The sequence below is a fragment of the Neovison vison genome, chromosome 1 (genome assembly GCF_020171115.1).
Source record: "Neovison vison isolate M4711 chromosome 1, ASM_NN_V1, whole genome shotgun sequence".
Classification (NCBI taxonomy): Eukaryota; Metazoa; Chordata; class Mammalia; order Carnivora; family Mustelidae; genus Neogale; species Neogale vison.
Window position 1 is genome coordinate 24812352 of NC_058091.1, and position 27937 is coordinate 24840288.

At 50.2% G+C, this 27937-nt stretch overlaps 1 protein-coding gene across 1 annotated transcript in view; it reads left to right on the plus strand.

The window, feature by feature from the left end:
• Positions 1 to 1605: 1605 nt before the first annotated feature.
• The window catches only part of BEND3 (BEN domain containing 3), a 31017-nt gene continuing 4685 nt past the window's right edge, over positions 1606 to 27937 (plus strand). Inside the window, exons 1-3 of the mRNA XM_044244621.1 lie at positions 1606 to 1694; positions 16667 to 16714; positions 17215 to 17417. Of these exons, the coding sequence (XP_044100556.1) occupies positions 16678 to 16714; positions 17215 to 17417 (240 nt within the window). The 5' untranslated portion in view covers positions 1606 to 1694; positions 16667 to 16677. The remainder of the gene's footprint in view (positions 1695 to 16666; positions 16715 to 17214; positions 17418 to 27937) is intronic.

Consider the following 27937-nt stretch of genomic DNA (forward strand, 5'->3'; position numbering starts at 1 on the left):
GATGCAGAGCTCGGTTCTCCCCGAGGCTTGCTAATTTTGCATAGCAATTAGTACTGACTTCTCAAAATGGGCTATCCAAATGCAGCCTCCAGAATGTTCCACGTAGTTCCTCAAAGGTCTTAGATAACCGTGCGCCTTTTGATTTCAAACCCGAAGGGAAAGAACTTGCATAATTACTAAATTCCCAACTGGAGGGGTCCGGAGGATACGGTAATCCAGACCTATACGTTAATTCAAACCCTCCCCGCAACTGGGCAGCAAGGAGCCAGCATATGCCTTCTTTTAAAATCTATTCTACCTATTCACTGACCGCGCAGGGCTGGGCCACATGGCTCGCTCCTGCAGCCAGTCAGCTGTGAGCAGCAGATGGGATCATTTGCATTTTTCTTTTTATATTTACTCCGACCGGCAAATTAAAGGATTTTTTTTTTTTAAATCTACATTCTCATTGTTTGCCTAAAATGTAAACGTGGTTTAACTGTTGGATTGGGCTTCCCTGACCTTCACACACCACACCCCTTCAAGTCATTGAATCTTAATACCCGAGGGGTAGGTTTCGTGTTTATCAACTTGCAATCTACAGTCCGGGAGTTAGGAGTAGAAAGAATCAGCCTTTATTGAACTGGTGACTCGTGTTTTTCTATTTTAAGCGCTCGGCACAGATACACCGTGGGTTTGTCGGTGGCATGTGGGTCTGCGAGCGCGCGCACTTCTGAATGTCTTGCTCTGTGGCCTCAAACCCCAAAACTTCGGGTTCCAAGTAGAAGGGTGACTTTCCGCTCCGGCTCACAACAGAGGGCGGCCACCCTGCCGGGGGAGTGGCCAGAGCCTGCGTTTCCCAGCGCCGGGGTCGCTCTCCCGCGCCCCGCCGGACTCCATGCCGGCTTCGCGGGGGCCCCGGGAGCCACCCGGGTCCCGGCGCCCCGAGGTCTTTGTGCGGATCGCGGCGCGGGAACACCCCGCCCGTGGTGGGGGGGTGCGGGGCCACGACCGGGATGCCGAAAACTGGGGAGAGACGCGGGCGCGAGGGGAGGAGACGACCCGCAACAGTCGCCGTCCCGCGGAGGGAAAAAAAAAAAAAAAGTGGAAAAAGAGGCTTTTCAGGTCAAACTCCTCGGGGCTGAGCAACCACGTTTCAGAGCGATGACTCGCGGGGGGAGAGCACACGGCGTGCAGGGGACATTGTTAGGCAGCGCTGCCCGGGCGCGCCGTGGGTTGCGCGGCCGCCGCCCCCCGCCGCTAGCCGCCGGCGCGGGCCCACGTGGAGCGGCGCGGCGCTGGACGAGCGCGCAGGGCCGCCCGGGTCCCCGGAGTGCGCGCCCCAGCTCCCCGCCGCGGCCGTTCACGCCCGAGCGCCGCCGCCGGTCCCGCGTGTGCCCCGCTGAGGGGGAGGGGCGGGCCAGGGGTGGGGGCGGAGGGGTTGTGGTTCCACTGCAGCGGGGGCTCCTGTGTCCTTGTGCGGAAATGACACACGGAGTCCCGTCACGTCACGCGAGAGCGCAGCGCACGGACACACACAAAGAGAGGGGAAAATACACGGCGCCCTCCCGCCGCCCCCAGCAACTCCCCGGGCCGCCCCGGCCAGGCCCTCCGCGCGCGGCCCCCACTCCCCGGCCCCGCGCTCCCCCACCCCCCCACGTGGCGCCCAAACTCGGCGCGGGCCCGCTCTGCAAAGTACACAACTCGCGTCCCAGGTAAGTGCGGGGCGGATCAAGCCGGCCGCGCGGTGGCGGCTCCGGGGCAAGACGGACGGGCGAGTGGCTGCAACATCCATGCCGGGGTGGGGGCGGGAGCAGGGGAGGGGACGCGAAGGGGGGCTGCCCTGAGCGCGCCCGCCGGGAGGAGCGCCCACCCCCGCGCAGGGCCGAGCCGCCCGAGCGGGCGCCCAGTACCCACGGGCTCGCCGCGCCCATTGTGCCGCGCGCCCCTTTGTGCCCGCTCCGAACGCGGCGGCTCCATGGCGTTCCGGGGAGCACGCGCGCCGCGCGGGGGCGGGGGGGGAGCGCGGAGTGGAACGGTCCGCGCCGCCGCCGCCCGCCCGCCCCACTCGCGCGGTGCGCGGGCCCCGCACCCCCGCCTGGCGCTGCGATGGAGCGGCCGGGGCCGCCGGAAGGCTCTGCGGAGCCCGCGGTGGGCTCCGCACTCGCGCTCGGCCGGGCTGCGGCGGGGCACGGCTCGGCGTGTACGAGGGGGTGTCAGAGCAGGAGCAGGGGGCGGGGACTGGAGGGAGATGCCGAGCGGGGAGCTGGAGGCCGGAGGAGCCCCCGTTCGGAGGGACGCTGCCTCCGGAGTCTGCAAATGGAGCTAGGCAGGCCGGCGGTGCCGGCGACCGCCGGAGCGGATAGGGAAGGGCCCCGCCGCCAGGGGGCGCAGCGCTCCCTCCCCCGCTGTCCACGGCGCGGTTCACGGTTCCCGCTGCCCAGGAGCTGGAGGCGGGCCCGGCGCCCTGGGTGTGCACCCGGCCTGGCGCGGGGCCTTCCCGGCCGGCCGCAAAGCTGCAGCCCAGGGCGCTCGGCGCTCCTCGTGACCGCCCGCCCCCTTTCCCTCTTAATTGTAAACGCGAGTTCCCACGCAGACTTTGCCCTCGCCTTATCGGTGAGCTGTGCTGCAACGCTGGTGAGGGCCTTGTGTGTCGCGGCTTAGTTTTTTACAAGGTGTTTTTACGGGGGTGAGAGAGTTTGATTGCTCAGGTGGCCCGGCTGGAAGAATTCTACACGCAAAGGCTAACCAGACGAGGGGGCACGGAATAGAGCTAATAAGCACCTCGCAGTTGGTAATGTTCAACTTCTTAAAGTGACTTTTGACTGTTCACCGTGCCAGAAAGCTGTGGCTGCAGGAAACTGAGGCAAGGAAGTGAGCTCTCTGGCTTGCTGGGTATGTGAGAGAGGGATGGAGGAGATTCTTCTGTTAATCCGTACCCCAGCCCCCTTGGTTTTTGTTCTGTTTTGTTTAATCATCCGTCCCTAGTTCATGGTTTCATATCACCATACAGGACATTGTACAGAAAAGTTTTATGCCCTTCCCTTCCCCCACCGCGCACACAGCAGTAGTTCCCGCAAAGAACAGAGACCACAAGATCTATAAGAGACAAGATCTTCATCCCAGTAACCTCTTAGAGGGTACTGTGTTGCCCACACTTAACTAGTACTGCCCCTTTTGGTGGTGCTCTTCCAGGTTCCAGAACATCCTTTACATGAGCAGAGGAACTACAGAATGTTTAATAATTAGGAAGAGAAAAATTAGAATCAACCCTGACAGATTTGCTGAGGTGAAAATTTAATCTCCTGCAGAATGTCCCACCTGCCACTTTTTAAAGCTAAAAAGCCCCTGAAGCAATGAGGAAGGAAACAAGAAGCTTTTATGAATTGAATTGACACCGTGATGAAAAATCTGGGCATGTGTCTTTTAAATACCGCAAAATTGTATAATGTAGAAACACATGAAGGTTGCTAGCCAAGCAGCAAAAATAACTTGGTGTTCATGGATGGGAGGCTGGGATGTAGCCTTTTTTTCCTGGCACCTGGTTGAGATGACAGGTGGTGAATTGTGGTGGCCTCCCTTATTATTCATTGTGCCCCTTATTGGCTAATGTAAGTTTGGGGGAATTATTTGCAGAATTAATCTTCTGGCTGATGGAACTTTTCTGCCTCCTCCCCCCTCGGTGGTTACAGGGGTGTATACGCATGTTCTTTTTCATGGAACTGTGTACCTCCCCGCCCCCCCCCCCCAGAGAGTGAATCTTACTGTGTGATATATATTTTTTTTAATAAAATATAAAGTCACAACACATGTGCCCTCCAAATGGGATATTTTATAGAGGGCTTTGTGAGCATCGTTCGCTCTTGCTATTTCTTTCCCCCTCCAGACTGGACAGTTGTTCTTGTCCCTTCTTATGCTCCGGTATTTCTTGCAACATGATTTCAGCTCCGGGCTCTTGGGGCTTCTGGAACAAGCCGCCACACATGACCCCCACATGTCGTGCTAAGAGTGCTGCTTGCTTGCTTGCTTGCTTGCTTGGCCTCAGGCCTCCTGGGTGTCAAACAGGAGAGGCGCTGTTCGCTGGGAGCTGTACTTCATGCCTGGCATGTTAGTCCCTGAATGATCAGATGTGTTACAAACCTGGGTTTGTAACAGCTGGGTTTTTCTCAGCAGCTCACCTGGTAGCTGACCACCCCTCCTATTCAATCCAACTTGAAACATTGTATTTAAAATAAACCCTCTCAGTTCTTTGTTCTCTACCAATGGCCCTGCTCTTCCCTCTCTCCTGTTAGGTTTTCAGGGGCCAGTGAAACACAGTTGCATCAGTGTCTGTAATTGCATTGATTGCTCAATTTGAATAAATTACTCATTGGCCTTTTTTTTTTTTCTCCCAAGTTTTTATTTATATAAGTAATCTCCACACCCTGCGTGGAGCTCGACCTCACAGCCCCGAGATCGAGCGTCGTATGCTCTTCCAGCAGCCCGTCAGGGGGCCCCCGCTCTGTCCTGGGTGTTGGGGAATGTTGGTTTGAGCACGGAGCTAGTAGTGATGGGAAGGATGGAGGCATGGGGGTGGGTAGGGGGTGTGCCCCAACTCTAATTAGCTCATGTGGTCACAAGACGCCGTACTCCGAAAAAAGTGGGAAGTACAGAGGAAACTCAGCTTGTACCTCCTAGGAAAATTAGTCACCACCGTACAGTCAGTCACATGGGTGACTGCTAGGGTGTGCTGGCCTTGGTTCCCTCCTTGAGCCCCAGCTTCTGGGTGCCGAGATTAAAGTTACAAGTCCGGCAACTTTCCCCATTGATGTTCTTTGGAAGGTAGCCCCTCTTGGCCTCAGGAAGGCTTTGAGAGTGTGGCTTAGCCGAGGAGGAGGACATCGTGCTTCCTCAGGTTCAGACAAGACAGTCTGAAGGGTAAGACAGCAGCTTGCAGGCGGGCCAGCCCGCCGGGCGGAGGTCGCGCTTCTTGGCCTTGCTGGAAGATGCGGTTGTTCTCCGACTGAGGAAGGCAGCAACAATTACAGCTTTCGAAAACTCGGGGGAAAATTGCCGTGTTTTTTTGTGAGGACTGGTATTTTTCAAACTGCATTTGCAGATGTGTCTAAAAATAAAAACAAATTGCAAACATGTCCTACAAGTCCCAGGGGCGGGATGCCAGCGCGAAGAGGGCTGGGTTCCGAGAGCCGCGGGACTCCCAGCTGATCCTGTAAATGCAGAGCCCTGCGCCCCGCAAGAGCAGATGGCATGGGAACATTCTTTCTGTCCTTAGGGAGAGCATTTTATTTGATTTCACCCCCTTCCAGTTTGTTTCGTTTCTTTCGTTTTCAAGAAAAGTCACTAAACTGTCAAACGCTTTGTCATATTACTTAATTTTGTAGTTTTAATAACTATCCAGTATTATGGTGACTTTGAAAATCTTTATTTATTTTAAAGATTTTATTTATTTGACAGGCGGGTGGGGGGGGGAGCAGGCTCCCCGCTGAGCAGAGAACCTGATGCGGGGCTTGATCCCAGGACCCTGAGATCATGACCTGAGCCGAAGGCAGAGGTTTAACCCACTGAGCCACCCAGGTGCCCCGAAAATCTTGTTATTTAAAAAAGCCTTAAAATGGATAACATTTACTAGGTGCTATGTGCCAGTCACTTTCTCCTTTGTAATTTTCACAGAAATTCCTTAGGTAGGGTAGTATGTTCCACTCCATTTTACAGAAGAAAGAACCGAGGGTGGGGAAGCCACTTGCCCCGTGTTAATAAGCTGAACAGTAGCGGGGCCAGGGTTTTAACCCAATTCTTTCTGACCCTGAAGTTCGGTAGGTTTTTCTCGATTTTCTTCAAGATCAGCTGCACTCGTCATTGCTCTGGTGGTCCAGAGCCTGGATCCCGGGCTGTCCAAGGGGCCCGTGGACCAGGTGACTTCTGCACCAGAGCCCACCTACAAATGGGCACTCGGCAGGAAGGGAGGAAACAGCGTGGCGCACTCATGCCCCAGTCCTCAGGCTCTTCTGGAAGGCTGAAGTGAGGCCCCGGAGCCTACCTGGGGCCCTGCTCTCTGTGATAACCCCACACCCCAAGTGAGGCACAGACCGCGCTGCCCTCCCTGGTTCTCTGCCTGAAGAGTCAGAGGGCTCTTGCAAGGATGGTGTGGGTTCACCTGGGGAACAGACTGCCAGCCAGCCTTCCAGAATGTGAGCTGCTGCCCTCCTTTTCTCTGCTTATTTTTTAAAATCGATATGACAGAGAAGTATCACAAAGTCTGATGAGTTGTGGCATTTGTGAAAAGGATGAGGTGAGTTTTTGTTAGGTCTTTACCTTTTTGAAATCCCGAGGATGTTTTATCAGGAACGGTCCAAGCGTATTTTCCCCGCTTTACCCCTTGCATGTGGCAGCCGGCACAGTCCCCAGCTCCCTGGTCCCAGGTTCTAAAGACAGTGCTCTTCTGGGGCTCCCATTCTCCAGCAACCCTTCCTGTGGTGAGAGTTTGACTCACTTTGCATTTGAGAACGTGATTTGGGAAGGAGGAAGATCTGTCCCCGCCATGTGGCGTGAGGAGGTCAGGGCTGCTGGGCCCCGTCTTCCTGGACTGTACCTCACGCTGGTGGCCGGTGCTAAGTCCAGTGGACGTTTCTGATTTAGTGGGCTAGAATCCTGAGTCAGCTGGCTGGGATTTGAACCTCGAGGTTTCAGGAAGCCCAAGTACTTCCCATTTCGGGGCCTGCTGCTGGTCCTGGGTGAGTCCTGGCCAGCCACAAGCCCCTGGTACCTCAGATTCGCATCACACTGCTCTCACCAAGGGGACTGGTCTGGCTGCCCTCTCATGAGCACAGGTTCTCTGGAAAGAACTTGATGAGAAGACCCCTGGCCACTCCTAGCCCCCTCTGAGCAGCACTGGAGAACTTTGTCCCTTGGACACCTGTAGGACACTTAGGGAAGAGATCCATAACCCTGGGAAGGCAGTGGGCATTGGCAAGGAATCACTACACCAGATGACCCCTCCTTTCCTTACTGTGGTCTGGTCTTCAGCTCTCCACGAGGAGAATTCCCCACGACAGGTTCTGTGTGACTCCTTATTGCCCACTTGAACCAGTCACCTCACCACACCTTCCTTTTTCTGTGGTCCAGCCATTCCTCAGGTCTGCAGACCTCCTGACCGTCCCTCTCCCCACTGCCTCCTTCTGCTTAACGCAGGAGCCAGGCCCTTCAGAGCAGGCCTCTGCTTGCCCAGCTGGGGCCAGTTTTGAGGAGTCAGGGAAGGAGGGCCCCAGAGGCGGGTCAGAACATCTCCCAGACACCACAAGAGAACCCTGAAGAAAGGACCACATTGAACAGTGGTCATTCAGAATACGGAGATCCAGAAAGCAAGGCCTCTGCCCTGGCGAGTTGTTAAGCTTCTGGCCAGCCACAAACCCTCTGGTGACCCCGCCTTCCATCCCTGATCCAGAAGACTTGCTCTCATTATTTTAAACTTCTGTTTTGTTTTTTCCTACCATGAAATTTGCCTTATTTTTTTTAAAATTTTATTTATTTATTTGACAGAGAGAAATCACAAGTAGATGGAGAGGCAGGCAGAGAGAGAGAGAGGGAAGCAGGCTCCCTGCTGAGCAGAGAGCCCAGTGCGGAACTCGATCCCAGGACCCCGAGATCATGACCTGAGCCGAAGGCAGCGGCTTAACCCACTGAGCCACCCAGGCGCCCCAAATTTGCCTTATTTTGAAAATCCTTCAAGAATCAGGCAAGTGCACTGATAGAGCCTATGATGTACCCACCAGGAAATGACATTTCCTGATGGTTCAAAAACCAATCTCTTCACCTTCTTATTCTCACCCAGGTTTATGAGCTGAGACTTTTTCGGATCTCTCTTTCTCCCCACACTGAGGAGCATTTTTGACCTTCAGAGTCAATAATTCAGAGAATGATATGAAATGAAAGGCCTTTCCTAGTTTGTCAGTTATTAAATTGTTTCTTAGATTATCCATATTTTAAATGTTTAAAAGTTGAATGATTTGATTTTACAAAATGAGTATGTTGCTGTCTGTGGACTTAAGTGGGACTATGGCCTGGCTCTGTTCTATATTCATATTTTAATACTTCTTATTTTCAATTTTAAAATACTTCTTTTTCATTTTCAAAGAGTTACATGCCCACTGTAGAGTATTTGGAAACGAGAAGGAAATATTAAGGGAAAAAAATCATCCATAATCCCCTAATTGGAGGTAATTAACATTTTGGCATATTTCCTTCCAGCTGCTTTATGGCATTTTTTAATTATGCAGTTGACATATCCCCAGCAAACTTTGAAGTAGGTTATTATTGACTGGATAGTCCGGTAATGAACAATTGATTTTGAATCTTTACACATAATTTAATGCTCAGCTCTTTTTGTCAATAGAGGTTTTCGAATTCACGTGTTGAGAAAATGTGTTGAAGTTGACTTCCTAACTTTGTATAATGGAAATAATGATAGTGATCAATGGGGATCTCAACCTAGGTCCCATTCAGTTTGATGTCTCCTACTTTCTCTGCAGCTTTTTGTGAAATTGATCAGTGAATAATAACAGCTCAGGGCTGCGGAGGGTTCTGCACCAGGATTTCCTCCCTGAGTCTCTACTCAATTCCTGCCTGTGCTTAACCTGAGAGCCTCTGCCCTCTGCCTAGCGTGGAAACTCTGCATTGTGACACTCAAGGGTAGGAGACTCCGTAAAGGACAAAGATTTGGTTAAAGGTCCTTATAAGCTCAAAGTGATGAGGAAGATCAAGATTTGCACATCTAAGCACTGACAAAGTTATTATTATTTTCTTAAAGATTTTATTTATTTGTTTGACAGACAAGAGGGCAGAGAGGCAAGCAGGGGTGGGGGGCGGGATGCGCACGTGCGCAACCGCGCAGGAAGCAGGCTCCCTGCTGTTCAGGGAGCGCGATGCAGGGCTCAGTGCCAGGACCCTGAGATCATGACCTGAGCCGAAGGCAGAGGCTTAACCCACTGAGCTACCCAGGAATCCCGACAAAGTTATTTTCAAAGTAGATTTCTTCCCCCCTAGAATAGTGTTACTTATTCCCTCCAAAGAAAAAGTCTGATAAGTACATACCAGAGCTTGAAATTATTTATATCCAGGTCACAAAATTGTAAGCGTTGGTGGTCTTCTGCACAGCTGTGGCAGGCAGCCTGTATTTACTGGATTTGAGTTATGGTTGTTATAGAAACCCTAATGTAATATCTCCTAACCTTGGGGTTCTGAGTGCTCTTTCCTTCCTGTCACTTTTATCTCGTGCTGTTTACCCATCTTCCCCTCCGACAGAGGTTCCCAGAGTCTCATCTTCATCCTCCGGGCCCTGCATCTCTGCTGCTGTTGGTTGTGATCAGTCCTTGTAAGTCAGCTGTCTGGTCGGTCACCCCCTGCACAGAGGACGGTCCCCACACTGGCACCAGCAGCTCCCGTGCGCGGTGGGGGAGTGTGGTCACTCCAGCACTGGGCAGGGAAGCCTCAGCATGTTCCCAGCCTTTCTGAGCCTTGGGTCCTGTACCTATAAAAGGAGATCACCTCTGAGGCCCCCTTGGTTTCCAAAACTGTGCCTCAGTTTCCTAATGGGTAAAATGAGACTAACAAGAGTCTCTACCTCATAGGATTGCTGGGGCAGTTAGTTTCTACACGGCGTAAGCTATTGTTTCTGTTGATTGTCCGCCAAGGGCGCAGAGCACGGACAGTGAGGTGAGGAGTCAGAAGAGAACGGCTGGGCAGTCGGGCCGGCCTGTTGGACTCCTCGGCTGGTGCCCTCAGCACCGCCCGCAGACAGGGAACGCCTTCCCCCACGGAAGGAAGCCTGTTACCGTGACCTTGACTGTCTCCTCCCAGAGAAACTATTCTGGAGCCTTGTCTCCCAGTCTGTTTCTGGGGGAAACGCAAACGAAAAAGAAGAAATGATAGAGAAATTTCTGTGCTCTATTAAATGAAAAAAAAAAAAAGGAACAGGATCTTAAACCTTCCAGTTTCAGCATCTCTATATGCTTAAAAATTATTAAGACCCCAAAGAGTCTTAGTTTGTATGGTTACATCTGTCAGTATTTACTGTGTTAGAAATTAAAACAGAGGGGTGCCTGGGTGGCTCACTTGATTTGTTGAGTGTCAGGGACAACCAGCTCTGGTCATCATCTCCAGGTTGCGCATTTGAGCCCGACGCCACGCTTACCTCAGAGGCTGCTTGGGATTCTCTCTCTCCCTCTGCGTCTCCTCCCGGCTTGCATGCTCTGTCTCTAAATAAATGAATCAATAAAAATCTTATAAAAATTAAAAAAAAAGAAATTAAAATGGAAAGGTGTTTAAATTTTTTTTATTTTATTATTATTATTATTATTTTTTAAGATTTTATTTGTTTATTTGACAGAGATCGCAAATAGGCAGAGAGGCAGGCAGAGAGAGAGGAGGAAGCAGGCCTCCGGCTGAGCAGAGAACCCGATGCGGGACTCGATCCCATGACCTGGGATCATGACCTGAGCCGAAGGCAGAGGCTTTAATCCACTGAGCCACCCAGGCGCCCCTAAATTTTTTTTTTTAAAGATTTTATTTATTTATTTGACAGATGGAGATCACAGGTAGGCAGAGAAGCAGGCAGAGAGAGAGGAGGAAGTAGGCTCTCTGCTCGGTCTCAATCCCAGGACCCTAGGATCATGACCTGAGCCGAAGGCAGAGGCTTTAACCCACTGAGCCACCCAGGCACCCCTAAATATTTTTTAATTTATTTAAAAAACAACCATAATAAGTCCACTACAAGGTAGTATCAGTAGTATTTTAATGAAAGGTAATTATTCCACCCCCCCAAAAAAAATGTTAGTGAAAAGATTGGTATTGTTTATATTCCTTTTTATTTTCTTAAGTTTTTTTTTTAAGTAATTTCTTTTTTTTTAATTTTTTTTTAATTTTTAATTTTTTTTTAATTTATTTATTTGACAGAGAGAAATCACAAGTAGACAGAGAGGCAGGCAGAGAGAGAAGGAAGCAGGCTCCCCACTGAGCAGAGAGCCCGATGCGGGACCCGATCCCAGGACCCTGAGATCATGACCTGAGCCGAAGGCAGCGGCTTAACCCACTGAGCCACCCAGGCGCACCTTTTTTAAGTAATTTCTGTATCCAGTGTAGGGCTTGAACTCACCACCCTGAGATCAAGAGTTGCAGGCTCTGCCAACTGAGCCAGCCAGGTGCCCCTATGTTGTTTACATTCTTGCATCTCTCTTTAATATCCGGCTCAATAGAAGGCAGCTGAATTTTCCTGGTTGCCTCTGTAGTCAGTCTTTCACAAAATAACACTTCATGGAGCGTCTGGAAAGCTCTCCTGCATGCCTATGAGAGAAAAGAGGCAATAATACCTCAGTGTTACAAAAACACTTTTCATCTCATAGAACCCTTGAAAGGCCTTGAATATACTTGTAAAGTGGTTCCCCAAAAAGAGAAAAAAAAAAGCTGTTTTGTTGTTTTTTTTTTAAAGATTTTTTATTTATTTGTCAGAGAGGGAGAGCGAGCGAGCACAGGCAGACAGAATGGCAGGCAGAGGCAGAGGGAGAAGCAGGCTCCCCGCCGAGCAAGGAGCCCGATGTGGGACTCGATCCCAGGACGCTGGGATCATGACCTGGGCCGAAGGCAGCTGCTTAACCAACTGAGCCACCCAGGCGTCCCAAAAAAAGTTGTTTTTAAGTGTCCATTTCCAGGGTATCAGTCCGCCCGGAGCTGGGGAGGGACGCACAGGCTGTGCACGTGGGGACGAGCCAGCGCTGGCAACCGCTGGACACGGTTCACGCTCTGAGATCTGCTGACCCCGAACATCTGTGCAAGGATGCGCGAGAAAACTGACATCGTTGCCTCTCACAGTGACTGGGAACGGGGCGGGGCGGGGGGTGGGGACGACAGTGGACTTTTTTTTTTTTTTTAAGATTTTATTTATTTATTTGAGAGAGAGAGACTGAGAGAACGAGTTGGAGAAGAGCAGGGGGGGGGAGCCGACTCCCCGCCGAGCAGGACTCAGTCCCAGGACCTGGAGATCACTGACCTGAGCCAAAGGCAGACAGACGCACAACCCACTGAGCCACCCAGGTGCCCGACAGTGGACTTTTAAACCAAATCTCCTTATTTATTTATTTATTTATTTATTTAAAAGATTTTATTTATTTATTTGACAGAGATCACAAGTAGGCAGAGAGGCAGGCAGAGAGGAGGAAGCAGGCTCCCTGCTGAGCAAAGAGCCCTATGCAGGGCTCCATCCCAGGACCCTGAGATCATGACCTGAGCAGAAGGCTTAGGCTTTAACCCACTGAGCCACCCAGGTGCCCCTAAATCTCCTTTTTATACTTCATGAGTTTTCTTTCTCGTGTGTGCATTTTCTTGTCAAAAAAGGAAAAAAAAAAAGACCCTAAGCATCTTTCCTTCTTAAAATGAACTCCAAAAATAGATATTGACCTGTAATTTGTAAATCTTTTCAATGTTTCCATTTCTTCGTGGCATCTCTGAGAACTGATTCTTCTGCCCCCATGAGTGATTCTCACCGTCTGTCTCCCCTGTTGTCCCTCCTCCTAGACTTTCTTCTGCCAGAGGCAGGAGCTTGCTGATACTCAGGCATCAGATTTAGGCGCATTTCAGCGGGAGGCACGGAGGGAGCCCTGCCAGTGACTGCATTTATGTAGCCAATTTAAGCAACTTAGCCTTTGTAATTTGATATTTGAGTGGCTAAAGCATCTTGTTATTTCTGAACGTTTGGGATTACTCTCCCTTTTGTGCCTTTTGTAAACGGAAGGCTTTTCTGATGACATTCTAATCTTCTCCCGCCTGTGTGCCCTGCATGGAAAACTGAACATTGTCCGTCTCGCTCCGTGCAGAAGGATCGAGACTATTAGGCATTTTAATAAAATCATATATACTCTTAGGAGCTCTGCAACATTTAAACCTTTCTGTACCCATGACCGTCATTTACCCTGAGGCTTCCTAGGCTGTTCGGTTAAAAAATAATAATAATAATAACTGAACATTTTCAGTTACTAAATTAACCCCTGGAGGTTGGTCCTGTTTGAGAGCCCCCTCCAAGAGCTCATGGGTATTGTAGAGCCTGCGATATTTTCGATATTTTCGTTAGAGGCAGCAGCAGGCTACATGGGTCTCATTGACCTTTGTTCCCTTCATTTGTTTAAGCATTCCTTTGGGCTTGGCCTGGGGTTTCTGGGGGACATGGAACAGCCACCCCTTGGGGGAGAAAGCTGATTCTCAGGAACACGTGGGTGCATACTTTGGTGGTCTCACAGCTTGCGAGACGGTGAGAGCAAGCCCCAGCGGGCGGGAGCCGTGGTGGTTGGTAACTATAACCTACAGTTCCTGCGGCATGCTCGGCCTCTGGGCGCACGGTGTCCACCCCGGACGGGCAGCCTTGTGACCTTCATCTGGGCAGACGACCAGGAAATGGAGGGAGCCATGTGTGGAAGTGGCCGTGTGATGTCCCTGTCCTTTCTCCCACTGTGCGGTCACTGTGTCAGTACGGGGAGGCTGGGAGTCCCCCTGGACATCTCTTCTGCCCTGTGGAGTGGAGTCTGTGTCTAAGCATGGAATAGACAGATTTTCCAGGTAGCTCCGTGCAGACGGAGGGAGATTTGGGTGTTCAGCTGCCGTTGGACAGACGGATGCAAGGTTGGAAACTGGCCCCCGTGTTCACCAGAACCACCTTACTGGACGAATGAGGATTCTGTGATTTCCGCCCCAGGGGGCTGACTGAAGAGAGACAAAGGCTAGTTTTGAATCCTGGTTCTGCCACCGAGCAGCTTGGTGACCCTGGGTCAAGTTACCTGCCCTGTGTTCCCTTCCCACCCCCCCTTCCATATGCAAATATTGTGTTTCCATAATCAAAATATTATAAGTATAGTTTTTTCTCTCTTCATTGGGGCAGAGTTGACAATAAGAATTGTCTAGATTTAAGGAATAATGCCCTTGGTTTCTTTATTGGTAAAATTGGGATTCAGAGAGCTCGGGGCGAGATGAAGTGTTAGTGACGTGGCCGTGCATCCGGCTTGCGGTGGGCGGGCTGTGGTGTTGGCTGAGGACCCTCACTCCTGTCCCCATCACACAGTCAGATGCAGTTGTGGGTTCTTCTGCCTTTGCCAACGGGAAATTCCCCAGCTTCCCATGGAGCGGGGCGGCTTTGCTGGCTGGGGGTAAGGGGCCTGCTGTGCTGTGGTCTGGGTCACTTCCGTGCTAATCTAGCATCTGTCACTGGTCTAAGGTGACACTGGTTCCAGAGCAGATGCCCTCTGGGTGTCTTGAGTGCCCAGGACGGGGGCCACTGGGAGCCTTCCCACCCCCCTTCTGACTTTCTGCCCCCCCACCCCGGTCACGGGAGGAGTGTGCTCTTCACTGTTTTCCTCACCAGGTGCTTGTATGCCTGCGCTAGTGACACAGTGTGGTGTAGAAAACACCCTTCCTGCCTCCTGAGCCCCCATCCCGGCCAAGTGTACGCCCAGCACTGGGCTGCAGCCCCACTGGTCTGCCCCAGACCCAGCCCGCGCCCACGCTTGCCTCCCCAGCTCCCTGCTGCTCTCCGGGAACAGCTGGGCAGATAACCTGTAGATAACTGTGCTGGCCTTGCTGGGCGCTGTGGTTCTGTCTGCTGTGTTTTTTTCACCAACACCTGTTTTCTTCCAGGATTTGCTTGTCCTTTTAATGTCCTCTGCTTAGTGTCTTTGAGTCTTTGTGGTTTTTCTTCCACCTTGACCCTTTCTCTCCCCCAGTGAGCCATCCACCTCCTCCTCCCTTTCCCACCGCTTCTCCCCAGTTATCTGTGTCTCATGCTGTGCCCTAAGACTCACTCAGTCCTGCCCATCTGTTCCGCTGCTTCTCACCTCTGCTCTGGATTTCCATGACCGTGGGGCGGGGTCTCCCAGGGCCGTTGGCATCAGGCAAGGCCTGCAGTGCATTTCTGTATGAAGCTCCCCTGCCTGGGCTTGAACTTCTCCCCGGTGTGGGCTGCCTCGCCGCTTGCAGACTGTTGTTCACCTGCCTGCCTGTGCTCCACCCACCCTAACTACTCCCAGCCCCTTGGGGGGGGGGCGACATCAAAAGTGGGGTTTTTCCCCCTTGCAATTCAATGGAAATTGTATTTGCTAAAATTCACCGTTGGTACTCTTGACTCTTGAATTGGACTTATCATCTTCCTCAATACCGTCTTGTGTGTTACGTTTTTCAGATAACAGATACTTCGGTAAATAGGAATTATTTTCAGTGTAATTGCAGTTTCAGATAAATCTTAAATTTTTTATTCATTTCTCTGAAAATTAGTAATACAGAGTTGGAAAGAACTGTGCCTGTCATAAAGTTATTGTGACATTCTGAGGATAGCACATCACATCATAAGCACCATACGCATGTTGCTATTATTAGTGAATTTTGAGGCTGTTAACTGTGTGCATAGTTTACCTAGATTCACTCCCTCTTTCTTGCCTCCCCGCCAACTAAAACCGAGAATCACACACCATTCTATGGCTATTTGGTAAGTAGTTTACTGGACTTTGTAGATAGCACTGTTCTTCTAGAAATTTCTGAAAAGGTACTTCTTAGTCCTGCTCTCCTCAAAGGGTTAATCGGAATGGGAACTCCGTATTTGCAGTCGGCTTAATCAGTTGTGGGATGCACAACTCAGTGTCAGTAGTACAGGCGGTCAGTGTCTTCTTTTCCAGCGTTACTGCCTCATGTACACCTTATTCTGTTTATGAATGCTGTTATGTCATTTGGGGGGAATCTCAGAGATTTAATGCTACTTTTAATCATGGTGTCTGTTCCATCCTGGCGCAGGCAGTGGGAGTCAGGGGCCCCGCACCTGACCTTTGCAGCCCATACAGTGCCCCTTACTCTTGTTGTTCCTCTCCCCACCCCACCCCCCGCCTTGTTCCCTCATCAGTAAAAAGAAGGGTTTGGGCCAGATTCTGTGGCGCTACAGAGCTTTAAAAACCCGCACTGCATCTTCTTGCTGCTTTGGAAGGAAGGGCTAGACCAGCACCATCCAATAAAAATAGAATGCAAGTCACTTAAGTAGTTTCAGATTTTCTAGTAGCTACATTAAAAAAAAAAGGTGAAACTAATTCTAATAAAGTTTTATTTAGCCCAGTGAATCTGACATTATTGTGTCAGCATGTAATCAACGTAAGTGTGATTAGATATTTTACTTTTTTTCCCCCTCCGCTACATCATTGAAAGCCAGGGTGTACTTCCACTTACAGCACGTCTTCATTTGGACGAGCACCTGGAGTCAGTCCTGTCACCTGCTCGTGTCCCAAGGAACCACCCCCTACATCCTTAGTCCGCCTTTTCAGTCTGTGGCTGGAATTTAGAAAGCAAGGACTAAAAGGAGATCCTCTGAACTTAGGTCTTTCGTAAGACTTGATTTTCTCAAATAATGTTCCCCCTCGGTGTGAAAGTGACTCAGTCGATGCTTTAGGACCCATTCTGCCCACGTGGAGTTCTGGAGAAGCGCTCCCAGGGTACGCAGAAGGCCTGGCTGCTTCTAACTCAGAGGATGTGGCTTTCCATGATGGTAGGGAACAGTGTCAGCTCAGCTTCCATGACCCAGAGCCAGGGGTGGGAGGGTAAGGGAATTTCTCATGGGTATGGAAAATTAAGAAGTAAGTCAAGCAATAAATCAAGACTTTGTCTTTGTCTTTTTATTTAGTGGAATAGAAGATGAACTCAACTGAATTCAGTGAAGATGTAGAAGAAGGTAAAAAAAAAAAAAGCTTCTTTTTTAAAAATAATTTTAACTTAGTATTTTTTTATTAGGCCAAACACTACATGGTTCAAAAATAAAAAGCTACATAATGAAATATCGGTGGAACTTCTCCTCCCAACCCTGGTTCCCATCCCCCTCCACCCATACACCTGCTAGAGGTGTCTTATGTATCTTTTCCGAGTTACTCTTTAAAAGTATCATTTCAGAGATAGTACTTATTTCTTTCTGTCTCCTGTCTTTCCCCCCCAAAAAGGACTTTCAAACCAGTTTTGAGCAAAAAATTCTCTGAACGTGGTTTTATTGTCTTAGCACTAACGCGGTAAGACAAAGATCACTAGGTTGGAAAGCGCGGTTTAATTGTTCCTAGACTTCATGGTCCGAGTGGTAGTGTCCGAGGGCAGCCCGCCCCCAGCCTGTGGCTCAGGGAACCCTGCTAACCTCCAAGCAGCCAGTGGTCTTTCCCGCTGAGCCCTGTTTCTTCTCTGCCACAGTTCTAAAAAACAACACTGTGAAAGTGGAGACAGAGGCCGAAGATGCCGCCCTGGACTGCTCGGTGAGCTCCAGGTCTTCCGAGAAGCACCCTCTGGACTGCGTCTTCACTGCCCTCCAGGATTCCAGCAAGCGAAAGCAGCTGGGCGGCGATGGCCAGCCTGACTCTGTCCCCGGCGTGAAGAGGCGGCGGCTGATTCCCGAGGTGAGGGCCCAGCCCCTTCTGTTCGCTTGGGCTCTGACCCTCTCGTTAGATGCTCGGTCGCTCTGCCTGTGGGTATCTGGGCGACTGCTGAACCCTTGGGCGTGAGAAAGCTTCTGTTGCAGCTGTCCCATCTCTGGCTTAGACTTCTGGAAGGTGTGCTCTCTAACTCAAATTCTTGCAGGTGTCTGGATTCCTGTCGCAGCTAGGGGAGCCTTCACAACCCAACCGCTTCTGAGTTTTGCTTTGCTTCGCTCCACTCGATAATAAGGGTTGTTAGGAAAAGCCTCCCGCATTTTATGGAGTACACACTATACACAGATTCCTGGAAAAGTTGGGGGGTGGGAGGTCTTTTCCTAAATCAAGCCCATCTTTTATATTAGGAGAACTTACTCAGTGAATCTTTTTACAAAGGGAGTTCTTTTGTAACATACCTGTTACCCCCTAACCTACGAATTTTATGAACTTGCTCTATTTTTTTTTCTTCACCTGCTGGTTAGATTGAACTGGACTAAATGTATTTTTTTTTTTTTTTTAAGATTTATTTGTTTATTGGGGCGCCTGGGTGGCTCAGTGGGTTAAGCCGCTGCCTTCGGCTCAGGTCATGATCTCAGGGTCCTGGGATCGAGTCCCGCATCGGGCTCTCTGCTCAGCAGGGAGCCTGCTTCCCTCTCTCTCTCTCTGCCTGCCTCTCTGCCTACTTGTGATTTCTCTCTGTCAAATAAATAAATAAAATCTTAAAAAAAAAAAAAAGATTTATTTGTTTATTTGAGAGAGAGAGCATAAGCAGGAGGGGGAGAAGGAGAGATAAAGAATCCCAAGCAGACTCCCCACTGAGCATGGAGCCTGACACAGGGCTCGATCTCATGACCCGGAGAGCACAACTGAGATGAATCCAGGAGTTGGATGCTTAACTGACTGTACCACCCAGGTGCCCCTGAACTTGGCTAAATTCTGAGAGAGAGAGAGACAGTGGAACTGGACATGGTGGCCCCCTCTAGCAGCCTAAAGTCCAGGTAGGAGATAAGACATGCACTCAGAACAGTTAAGGCCAAGGAGAGAGTGGCAGCTTTAGGACATCAGGGGTCTGGCATGGGATGTTCCACCTCCAAGCCTCCCCATGGGCTGGCAGACACCTTAAACTTTTTTTTTTTTTTTTTTAAGATTTTATTTATTTATTTGACAAAGAGAGAGAGATCACGAGTAGGCAAAGAGGCAGGCAGAGAGAGGGGGAAGCAGGCTCCCTGCTGAGCAGAGAGCCCGATGCAGGGCTCTATCCCAGGACCCTGAGATCATGACCTGAGCTGAAGGCAGAGGCTTAACCCACTGAGCCACCCAGGTGCCCCTCAGCAATACATTTTTTAAAAATCAATAATGCCCACCTAGGAAAAAAGTTGAAATTTGTTATAACTAGATGAGCATTTTTTTTTCCTTTTTGAGAGAGAGAGAGAGAATGGGAGATCACTGCTCTCCCCCTCACCCTGCAGAGGGAGAAGGAGAAGCAGACTCCCTGCTGAGCAAGGTGCCCGACGTGGGGTTCGATCCCAGGACCCAGGACTGAGATCATGACCTGAGCCAAAAGTCGATGCTCAACTGACTGAGCCACCCCGACACCCTGTATGAGGATTTTATTTTAATTTTAATTTTATTTTACTTTATTTTATATTTTGTATGAGCATTTTTTAAAAAAAGATTTTATTTATTTATTTGACAGAGGGAGAGAGAGCACAGGTAGGCAGAGTGGCAGGCGGAGGGAGAGGGAGAAGTAGGCTCTCCTCTGAGGAGGGAGCCCGATGCGGGGCTTGATTCCAGGACCATGGGATCATGACCTGAGCCGAAGGCAGACAATGGACTGAGCCACCCAGGCGCCCCTGTATGAGCAGTTTTTTTTTTTTTTTTAAAGATTTTATTTGTTTATTTGACAGACAAGAGATCACAAGTAGGCAGAGAGGCAGGCAGAGAGAGAGAAGAGGAAGCAGGCTCCAGGCTGAGCAGGGAGCCCGATGCTGGGCTCGATCCCAGGACCCTGAGATCATGACCTGAGCCGAAGGTAGAGGCTTTAACCCACTGAGCCACCCAGGCGCCCCTTGTATGAGCATTTTAAATAAAGGGTTAATTATGGATCTCCCGCCCTTGGCTCTGGCTGCTCTGGCTGCCTGCACCGGCTGCCTGCTGGATGCCTTGTGACTCTGGGGAAAGTTTCACGTGTGGCTAGCAGGCTCCAGTGCCCTGAGTAATGATTGCAGAGGAAACCTCAGACTCCTCATTGCTGAGTGAGATTCGTGCTGGTTGAATACGGGCTCTAAGATTGTTCGTCAAAGAGCTTATTGAAAAACATGGAACCACTCTTTTCTTATGTTTCATTGTACACCGTAAGTTATTATCCTTTCCCCTAATGATTGCTAGTTAGATGTTTTCCACTCCCATGTTATCCCAAGTACGGCCGCAGGGACCAGCCGTATACGTAAATCCAGTGCCCTCTGTGAGTGTTTCTGTGGGTTAGATGCCTAGAGGTCATCCTACAAGTATCGAGAAGCTTCAGAAGAAGCACTGCTGAGTTCCTAAAGGAGCTCCCGAAAACGTTTTCTTATTTGTGTCACATTACATTTCTGCCTCAGACGGGTTCTGCGGACTCCTTCAAGTGCGCAAGCAAAGCCAGAGTTCCAGAAATGGAACGCAGAGTTGAGTGTATTGGTTCACCTTCGCCGTGGGACAAACTGCCCCAAACCTTAGCAGCTTAAAATGGCCACCTTTGTATTTGTTGGCGGTTCTGGGGGACAGCTGGTAGTTCCAGGTTTGGCCTGACACGGCTGGGGCGAGGTGATCTGGAATGGCCTCCCTCCTGCGTCTGGGGCCTCGGCTAAGCTGGCTCTGCCCGCTGCAGCTTCCCTTTCTGCACGTTCTCAGCCCTGGGAGGCTGGTCCAGGCTTGTTCATGTAACACAGAAGGGTTCTTAGAGCAAGGGAGGCCAAGCTCAGGAGCACAGACACCTTTCACACCTCTGCTTGCGTCACCTCTTTAGCTGGTGTCCCTTTGGCCAAAGCAAGTCCCATGGGCTACCCTGGACGCGGGGCCGAAAGAACAGACTTCGCCCTGACGGTAGGAGCGGCAATCGCACATTGTGAAGCGGCTTTTTCCCCCAAGGCTTTCACACAGTGGTGGCTGTTTGTTCCCACAGTCAGGAACAACAAGCACACCAGGAGAGAACTCTGGCCTCGATTGCCTGGCTTGTGACCTTTGTGGAGAGCCTGGGGTGGTCCGGTTTTCTTACGCAAAGGGGGTCACTTTATCCTTCCATTGTGCACGATTTTCTTGGAATGGCCTCGCAGAGAAGGGAGTATCTTCGCATTCTTGGGGGCAGAGAGGGAAGAAGAAGGTTCTTAACGATTTGTATTTTGGTTGAATCCTTCAGTATGTGTAGCAAGGCAGGAAAAAACCTGGCATTGGGCTGGAACTCCACTGAGGGCCACGGTGCAGGGATCTCCCCCAGCAGTACAGGAAGGTTGCTGCTGCCTCCCAGTTAGATGAGGCGGGAAGCTTCAGCTGGGACCTCAGGCATCATCCTGGAATTCTGACACCTTTGGAGAAAAGGGAACCAAATGTGTTTGAATATTTCTAATATCACTTGTCCAATTTACATATTCTTACTGGGCAGATACGTTTACTTTTCAGTAGGTTGGAGACAGCAGGCAGTTCTAACCTGTTAGATTTTAGATTGGAAAAGACAGGTTAAATCCTGGATTTTGTTTTGGGTATTCTACTAGTTTTGTTTATTCTTACTGTATGGAAAGTGAGGTTGATAGCCATGGACTGCTTCCTGTTCCCTAAAAAGAATATAAGTATGAACCTTTTTGAAATTCTGGAGCTCCTTGGAGAACGGTGTCGTGTGAATTCAAGGCAGTATTTCCTTTTAAAAGTCTGTGTAAGTTGATGTGTCAGTAAATCAATAGCCTCAGTACCCTTGGGATTTTAGAACAATCCATCAGTTTTATGAAATTATAGTATATGTTGATATATTTTTTTAAGATTTTTATTTATTTGACAGAGACACAGTGAGAGAGGGAACACAAGCAGGGGGAGTGGGAGAGGGAGAAGCGGGCTTCCTGCTGAGCAGGGAGCCCCATGTGGGGCTCCATCCCATGAGCCAGAGGCAGACTTTTAATGACTGAGCCACCCAGGCGCCCCATGTTGATTTCTCAACATAGCGAGTAGCCCTTTATCCTTCTCCCCCTGAATTTTTTTTTATTATTTTATTTTATTTTATTTGACAGATAGAGATCACAAGCAGGCAGAGAGGCAGGTAGAGAGAGATAGAGGGAAGCAGGCTCCCTGCAGAGCAGAGAGGGGCTCCATCCCAAGACCCTGGGATCATGACCTGAGCCGAAGGCAGAGGCTTTAACCCACTGAGCCACCCAGGCGCCCCTCCCCCTGAATTTTTTCTGATCCTTCTTAACAGATAAGGCAGCAGGGGTGAGATTGGGGGTGGGGGAGGGGAGGTGGGACGACCACATATGTAGCTTTTTTTTTACCAGAGTGAGACAAGAGGAGCCAGGAGGCCGGAACAAGAGATCATCCAAAAAAGTGGAAAAGAAGTTCATGAGCAGTGACGGGGTGTCGCCTTGACAAAGGGCACCATTCCGTATTCAGTCCAAATGACAAACCAGTGACGAGAGAGTTAACAGCTCCCACCAGACAGATGAGTCCCTTCCGCATAGAAGTTAAAGCACCGGGATGCCAGGGGGCAGCCTTGTTCCTGGTGCAGAGTATCAGGATGGACTGGATCCCTCACTCCCAGCTCCTGGGGAGGCGAGCCCCATCGCCTCTGATCCAGCCCGGAGGAACAGGAAATCGTTAACCTGGGAGTCCGATGCGGAGAGTTCACCACGGGGCCCTGGGCCAATTCTGTGACCTCCCAGACTCTCAAGTTCCTCCGCGGTAATGAGAGCGAATTCTGCTCCTCTCATCAGTTTCTTGTGTGTGAGGGAGCCCCGCCCGGGGCCTGCCCCGCATCAGCCCTCAGAACCGCCTGGCAGCCCCCATCTCCATTTCCCACCCTTCGAGGTCAGCATTCTCCTGCCTCCCTCCGCGTGCATCAGAACGGAAAGGGCATGGCATTGCCGAGGGAGACCATCCAACACCCTTTAGGACACCCCGGGCTGAGTGTCCTTGATTCTGAAAACCATGCAAGCCAGAGCCTAGACCGCCTTGCCTCTTCTCCCCCACGCCCGAGGACAGGGGAGGAGGATGAAGGGTGGGGGTGGGATTTGCGTGGTTGGCCTGATGGCAAAGGTACGTCGGGTTCCAGCTCCCGTCAGTGCTGACAAGGTGTTCATGGTGACACTGAGTATAGTACTTAGAAGACACACAGAGCCTCCCTCAGAAAAAATAACAAAGGACTGTATAAAGACTTACTTGGCACCTCCACTGGAAAGGGCTTCATAGCCAAATACAGCAGATGTGGGAGGTGAGTAGCCAGCATTTTTATTGGTAATCATCTTTTTATTCGTGGAATTGGGGGCGACTTTCAAGACCCGTGTGCCAGGCAGGAGTTAGCCTTGTTCTCCTGGGGTTTTTCGCTTCTTTGTTTGTTTTTAATTCTCAAGTGTCACTGTGTTTTGTTTTTCCAACTGGAGAATGGAAATGTCATCTCCCTCATGCAGTGCAAACACTCTGAACACCTCCTCAGTGGCCATGGCTGTGGTACCAGCTGGAGAGTCACAGTAATTTCTGTCGCAGCCGCGGCGGATAGGTGCTGTGCCATTCCCACCGTAACGAGGCTCGGGGAAGGTAGTGCTCCCGAGCCTGCTCAGTGTGAGGCTGTGCAGTTACCCACCGTGGCGGGGGGCTCTGAGGGCTGCGGGGGTGTAAGATGTGGGCAGAAGTCTTTGAAGATGTCCTGCCCTGACAGTTCATGTCTTCTCCAGTGTAATTGCTCTGTCTCCCAGCTTCCTCCTTCAGGCCCCACAGCAGTTTCTACATCCGGGAACAGTGTAAGGATGACCCAAGGGTTAGAAACCATGAGGTCGGGGGGGATGGTCTAACTCCTTCCCTGGGTCCCGAGAGCCTGCCAGATGTCAGGCATCCCGTCCTGTTCCCTCCCTGGGTCTGCGTGGCAGCGGAGAGCTCTTCCAGACCTTGTTGCTAACCGTAGCTGGTCATGGGATAATGGCGATGATGGAGAGAAACATTCTGTTGAGAATGAAGAAGGTAAGCGCCGCCTCTGGCTTGATCACTGATGTGGGAGGCCCCTGGGAGCCGACTCCTAGGGTCTGGCCTGGAGGCCGCACGCATTCTCCACCTTCTCTCCCTCTGGAAGGCAGGCTGCTCCGTGGGTGCTCTAGTCTGCTGACTCTTCTGGGCCCCAGTTAGCCCCTCGTCATTGGCCAACCTGCCTCCTGGCACTGCTTGGATTTGGAGCCCCGGAGAAGATGTTTAATGCTTGAAGCATCTCCATGGCGACCCCGTCCCTGAGACGCAGCTGGGCACGGACCTGTGGAATCTGCCCTCCATGGTCGCCTTATCCTCACATCAGCCCAGCATCAGCCTCTTTGTGTTCCTGCCCCCCAGCGAGAGGTGGGGCATTCCCTCTTGAGTCTGAGGGTGCTAGCGGGGATCTGAAATGCCCCGACCGAGTCCAGGACAGAGGCTGGCACTGGCGAGCCGGAGCCCTGCGGCAGAGTTCCCATATGGCTGGAAGATGAGCCTTGGAGAACTGGGAACGGCGTCAGCCAGACAACCCCGTGCCAAGTAGCACAGATTTAAAGATTTCTTGATACTCCTAGACAGCTGAGCAGAGATTTTTATCAGCAGCAGCAAACGTAGCCAGCCCGTTGTCGCCTTGGCAGCGTTTGTGGAATTAATTGGAACACGGAGTTGACAGGACACCAGTGTGGGGCTATCTGAGAACCTTCTCTTTGGGGCTCGTGTTGTGTTTTGTGTTGCATGGTGTATCTAAGGTCTCTGGGAGTGAGGAATGTTGCCCTCTACTGGGACTCTAACTTAATTTTTTCTTCCCGCAAGTTAGCCAAAACTGTTTCTATTTGATGGCAGTGTTTCTAATGTGCTTAGTAGAAACTGAAATATTTTTATTAATGATCCTGAACAGTGAGAGTTATAGAGGGGATTTCCAGTTCTGATATACCCTGGCCTTCCGCCTGCCGGAGGAATGTGGGGGAGCGCAGTGACTTCTCTTCGTTACTGCTGTTGAGACAATTGAACCAGAAAACGTTCTCCGGACTTACACTCCATACCGGGTGTTAATGAGGGCATCCCGCTCTCTAGAACGCGGTACTTTTGCTGCATTGCATGTGAGTTTCTAGTGACCTCTGCACAGAATCTTATTTTATGATGTATTAGTGGGATCACTTGTAAGGCAAAGACCCTTGTTCTAAAATAACTCCCAATATATTTATCATTTTTTTAAATGACTGCCATTAGAAACTCAAATTCCTTTATATTTGAGGAATGAAAATACAGAACATCATGGCAATCTCATGATCCACAGGACATGCAAAATTATTTCGGTGTAATTGAATAAGTTGCTAAAATTTAATTTACAGCCTACAGGAATTAGCAAGTAAGACACTTGGAATTTATTAGGGCAGTGTTTTTTTTTTTAAAGCATGACAGGTTTGTTTGTTTGGTTTTAAGATTTTTATTTATTTATTTGACAGACGGAGATCACAAGTAGGCAGAGAGGCAGGCAGAGAGAGAGGAAGGGAAGCAGGCTCCTCGCCGAGCAGAGAGCCAGATGTGGGGGGCTCGATCCCAGGACTCTGGGTCATGACCTGAGACAAAGGCAGAGGCTTTAACCCACTGAGCCACCCAGTTGCCCCAGGGCAGTGCTTTTAAGATTTTATTTATCTATTAGAGCAAGCATGAGTTGGGGGGCAGAGGGAAGTTGGAAGCAGGCGCCCCGCTGAGCAGGGAGCTTGATGCAGGGCTTGATTCCAGGACCTGGGGCCCATGACCTGAGCTAAAGGCAGAAGCTTAACCGACTGAGCCATCCAGGTGCCCCCTACGGCAGTGCTTTTCAGCAGTGACCCACAACGGTAGTTCTAATAACTTAGAACAGTTAGAACTACAGCTCACGTATATGGATTTGTATGCAGACACAGAGAAACAGAACTTTCCCAAGCTTACTTGCCATATGCAGTGCACCCTGCTATTTTCTGTTCTTTTTCCCCTTCTCCCTGCCTCTTTTCCTTCTTCTGCCTTCCCTTCCTTCTTTCTTCTTATGCTGGTTATGACCCACCAAATCAACTTCATCATTTACTAATGGGTCACGGTCCCTAGTTCCATACCCGGTTGGGATCAAGATTTTCATCTCCATCCCCTCCTTTCTCAAGTTTCTGAGGTGTGTGTGTGAGCCTCCCTCCCTTCTTAATCCTCTGCTTTCTGTCTGGTAGCAGAACAAAAGAACTGTAAAGAGCTTAAAACCACACCTTCAGCGGGGTTATCCCATACCCCTCCCCTGCCCCCAGCCATTAGGGCAAAACTGACCTCGAAGTGCCTTCTGGGAGTGACTTAACCCTGAGGCAGTGCAGGGAGGTCCTCCATTTGTTTACTGGCTGAGAGTCATCTTTACAGCTAGTTTAATAAAAGGCCCCCCTGCACTGGCTTGGGAATAGTAATAATAATTATATTCTAACAGTGAATATTTATTAAGCACTTACTATGATTCAGACAGGGCTCAGTGCTTTCTGCACATTATCTCATTAAGTCTTCATAACTACCTTGTGAGACCTACCATTATTTATCCCTGAGTTTCTAGAAGCCGAAGCATGAAAAACCATTTGATTTGGCCAAGGTCACAGAAGACAGGCTGAGTGAGCTAAGATCTTACCCACGCTTTTATACCTCTCGACAGACATGTTATTCCTAAAGTTGGTGCCCTGTCTGAGCAGCTCCTCTTTCTCAAGCATAGGTTTGAGAATGGCCAAATGCCGTGCCCTGCTTTAGCCATCCAGGAGTCTGGCGGGGACACTGGAATTGAGCATGTCTGTGTCTGTGTCCCAGGCACTGTGCAAGGTCCTGGGTGGGGACCAGGAATGACCTGGTCCCATTATGGGAGCAATCCTGCAGTGTGATGAGGATACGGCCGGGTGAGGAGACCCCAGGAGGGGGAGGGTCTGGTGGCAGGCCATCTGCGCTAGTCTCCCCCCAGGTCAGCGGGCCCCTGGTCTTCGGACCTTGAGAAGCGAGTGCCTGGGAGGAGGAGCAGGGGAGGAGGGCCAGGGGCCGCCTCTCAACAGTCATCAGCTTATACAAACAAACCCTGAGGAAAGTATTGGCCAGCTCTCTTCAGGTACTTATGGAGTAAAGTAGCTATTCTTATGCATGGTTCTTATCAACAGAGAGGCAGGAGAAAAATTAACCTCCCTCTATGTGAGTCAGATTTTTCCATTATTTAAAAGAGAGGGTCCAGGAAGTAATTCATTAATTTAGAATATAAAATGAAATATAACCTGTGGGTGGTTGAAAAAGATCAAAGTCTTGTATGTTAATGTGGCCTCATGCTCTGTTTTCACCTGAACCCATGTATTACTCACCTGCCCTCATAAATCAGGCCTCTTGAGCTTGGCTTCTCCCTGCCCTTTTTAGGCTACACGAGAAAAACGCGTCACATACTGTTTTGTGCCGGCATTCATTATCTGAAGACTTACAGGTGACATTGAATCTGCCTGAGGCAACCTGAGAGCAGGTGCTGTCTTCCAGGCCTTGGCCACTCAGAGAGGACCCACAGCACCTGGGAGCTTGTTAGAACGGCAGGCCCGAGGGTGCCAGGCTGGCTCAGTCAGAAGAGTATGCAGCTCTTGATCTCAGGGTTGCGAGTTCGAGGCGCACATTGGTTGTTGAGATTAGTAAAAGAAATGAATGAAAGAAACTAAGTGAAAAGAAAAGAAATGTGGCCCAGGGACTAGAATCTGCATTCTAACAAGATCCCAGGTGATTCATACATAGATGGGAGTTTCAGAAGCACTAGCCTTGGCCACCTTCCACCAACCGTATTCTCCGTGGGGATGCAGTTGTTCCTCCCGGTTCTGCAGTTGCCTGGGGCACACGCCTGTCAGTAAGAGCAAATACTTTGTGCTTCAGCCCTGTGTGTTAGTTCCCCTGAGGCCCACCCGCGCTCACCAGTTAGCTTTTCTGCCTAATTAAACCCTCAAAAAATACATTCCAGGGAGGGCTTGGGTCAAGTTTACCATTTGTAAAAACCAGCCTTACGAAGTTGGGACTGAGATGAAAGGAATGGCACAATATTTGAGAAGCTCTGACATCTGTTTGTATCAGGGAGGGCATCACCACAATCGAGATAACACGAATCCCCAACTACCATAAAGTTTGCATGTGCCCCTTTGTCTCCTTCCTCCACCCCCTGGTCCCCACCCTATCGATGTTTGTATTTTCTAGAAATTTCTATGAGTGGAATCCTATAGTAGGGCCTCTTTTGTTTGGCCTCTTCTAGCATAATTATTTTAGACTCATCGTGAGTACTGTATCAGTTCTGTTGCTGAGTAATA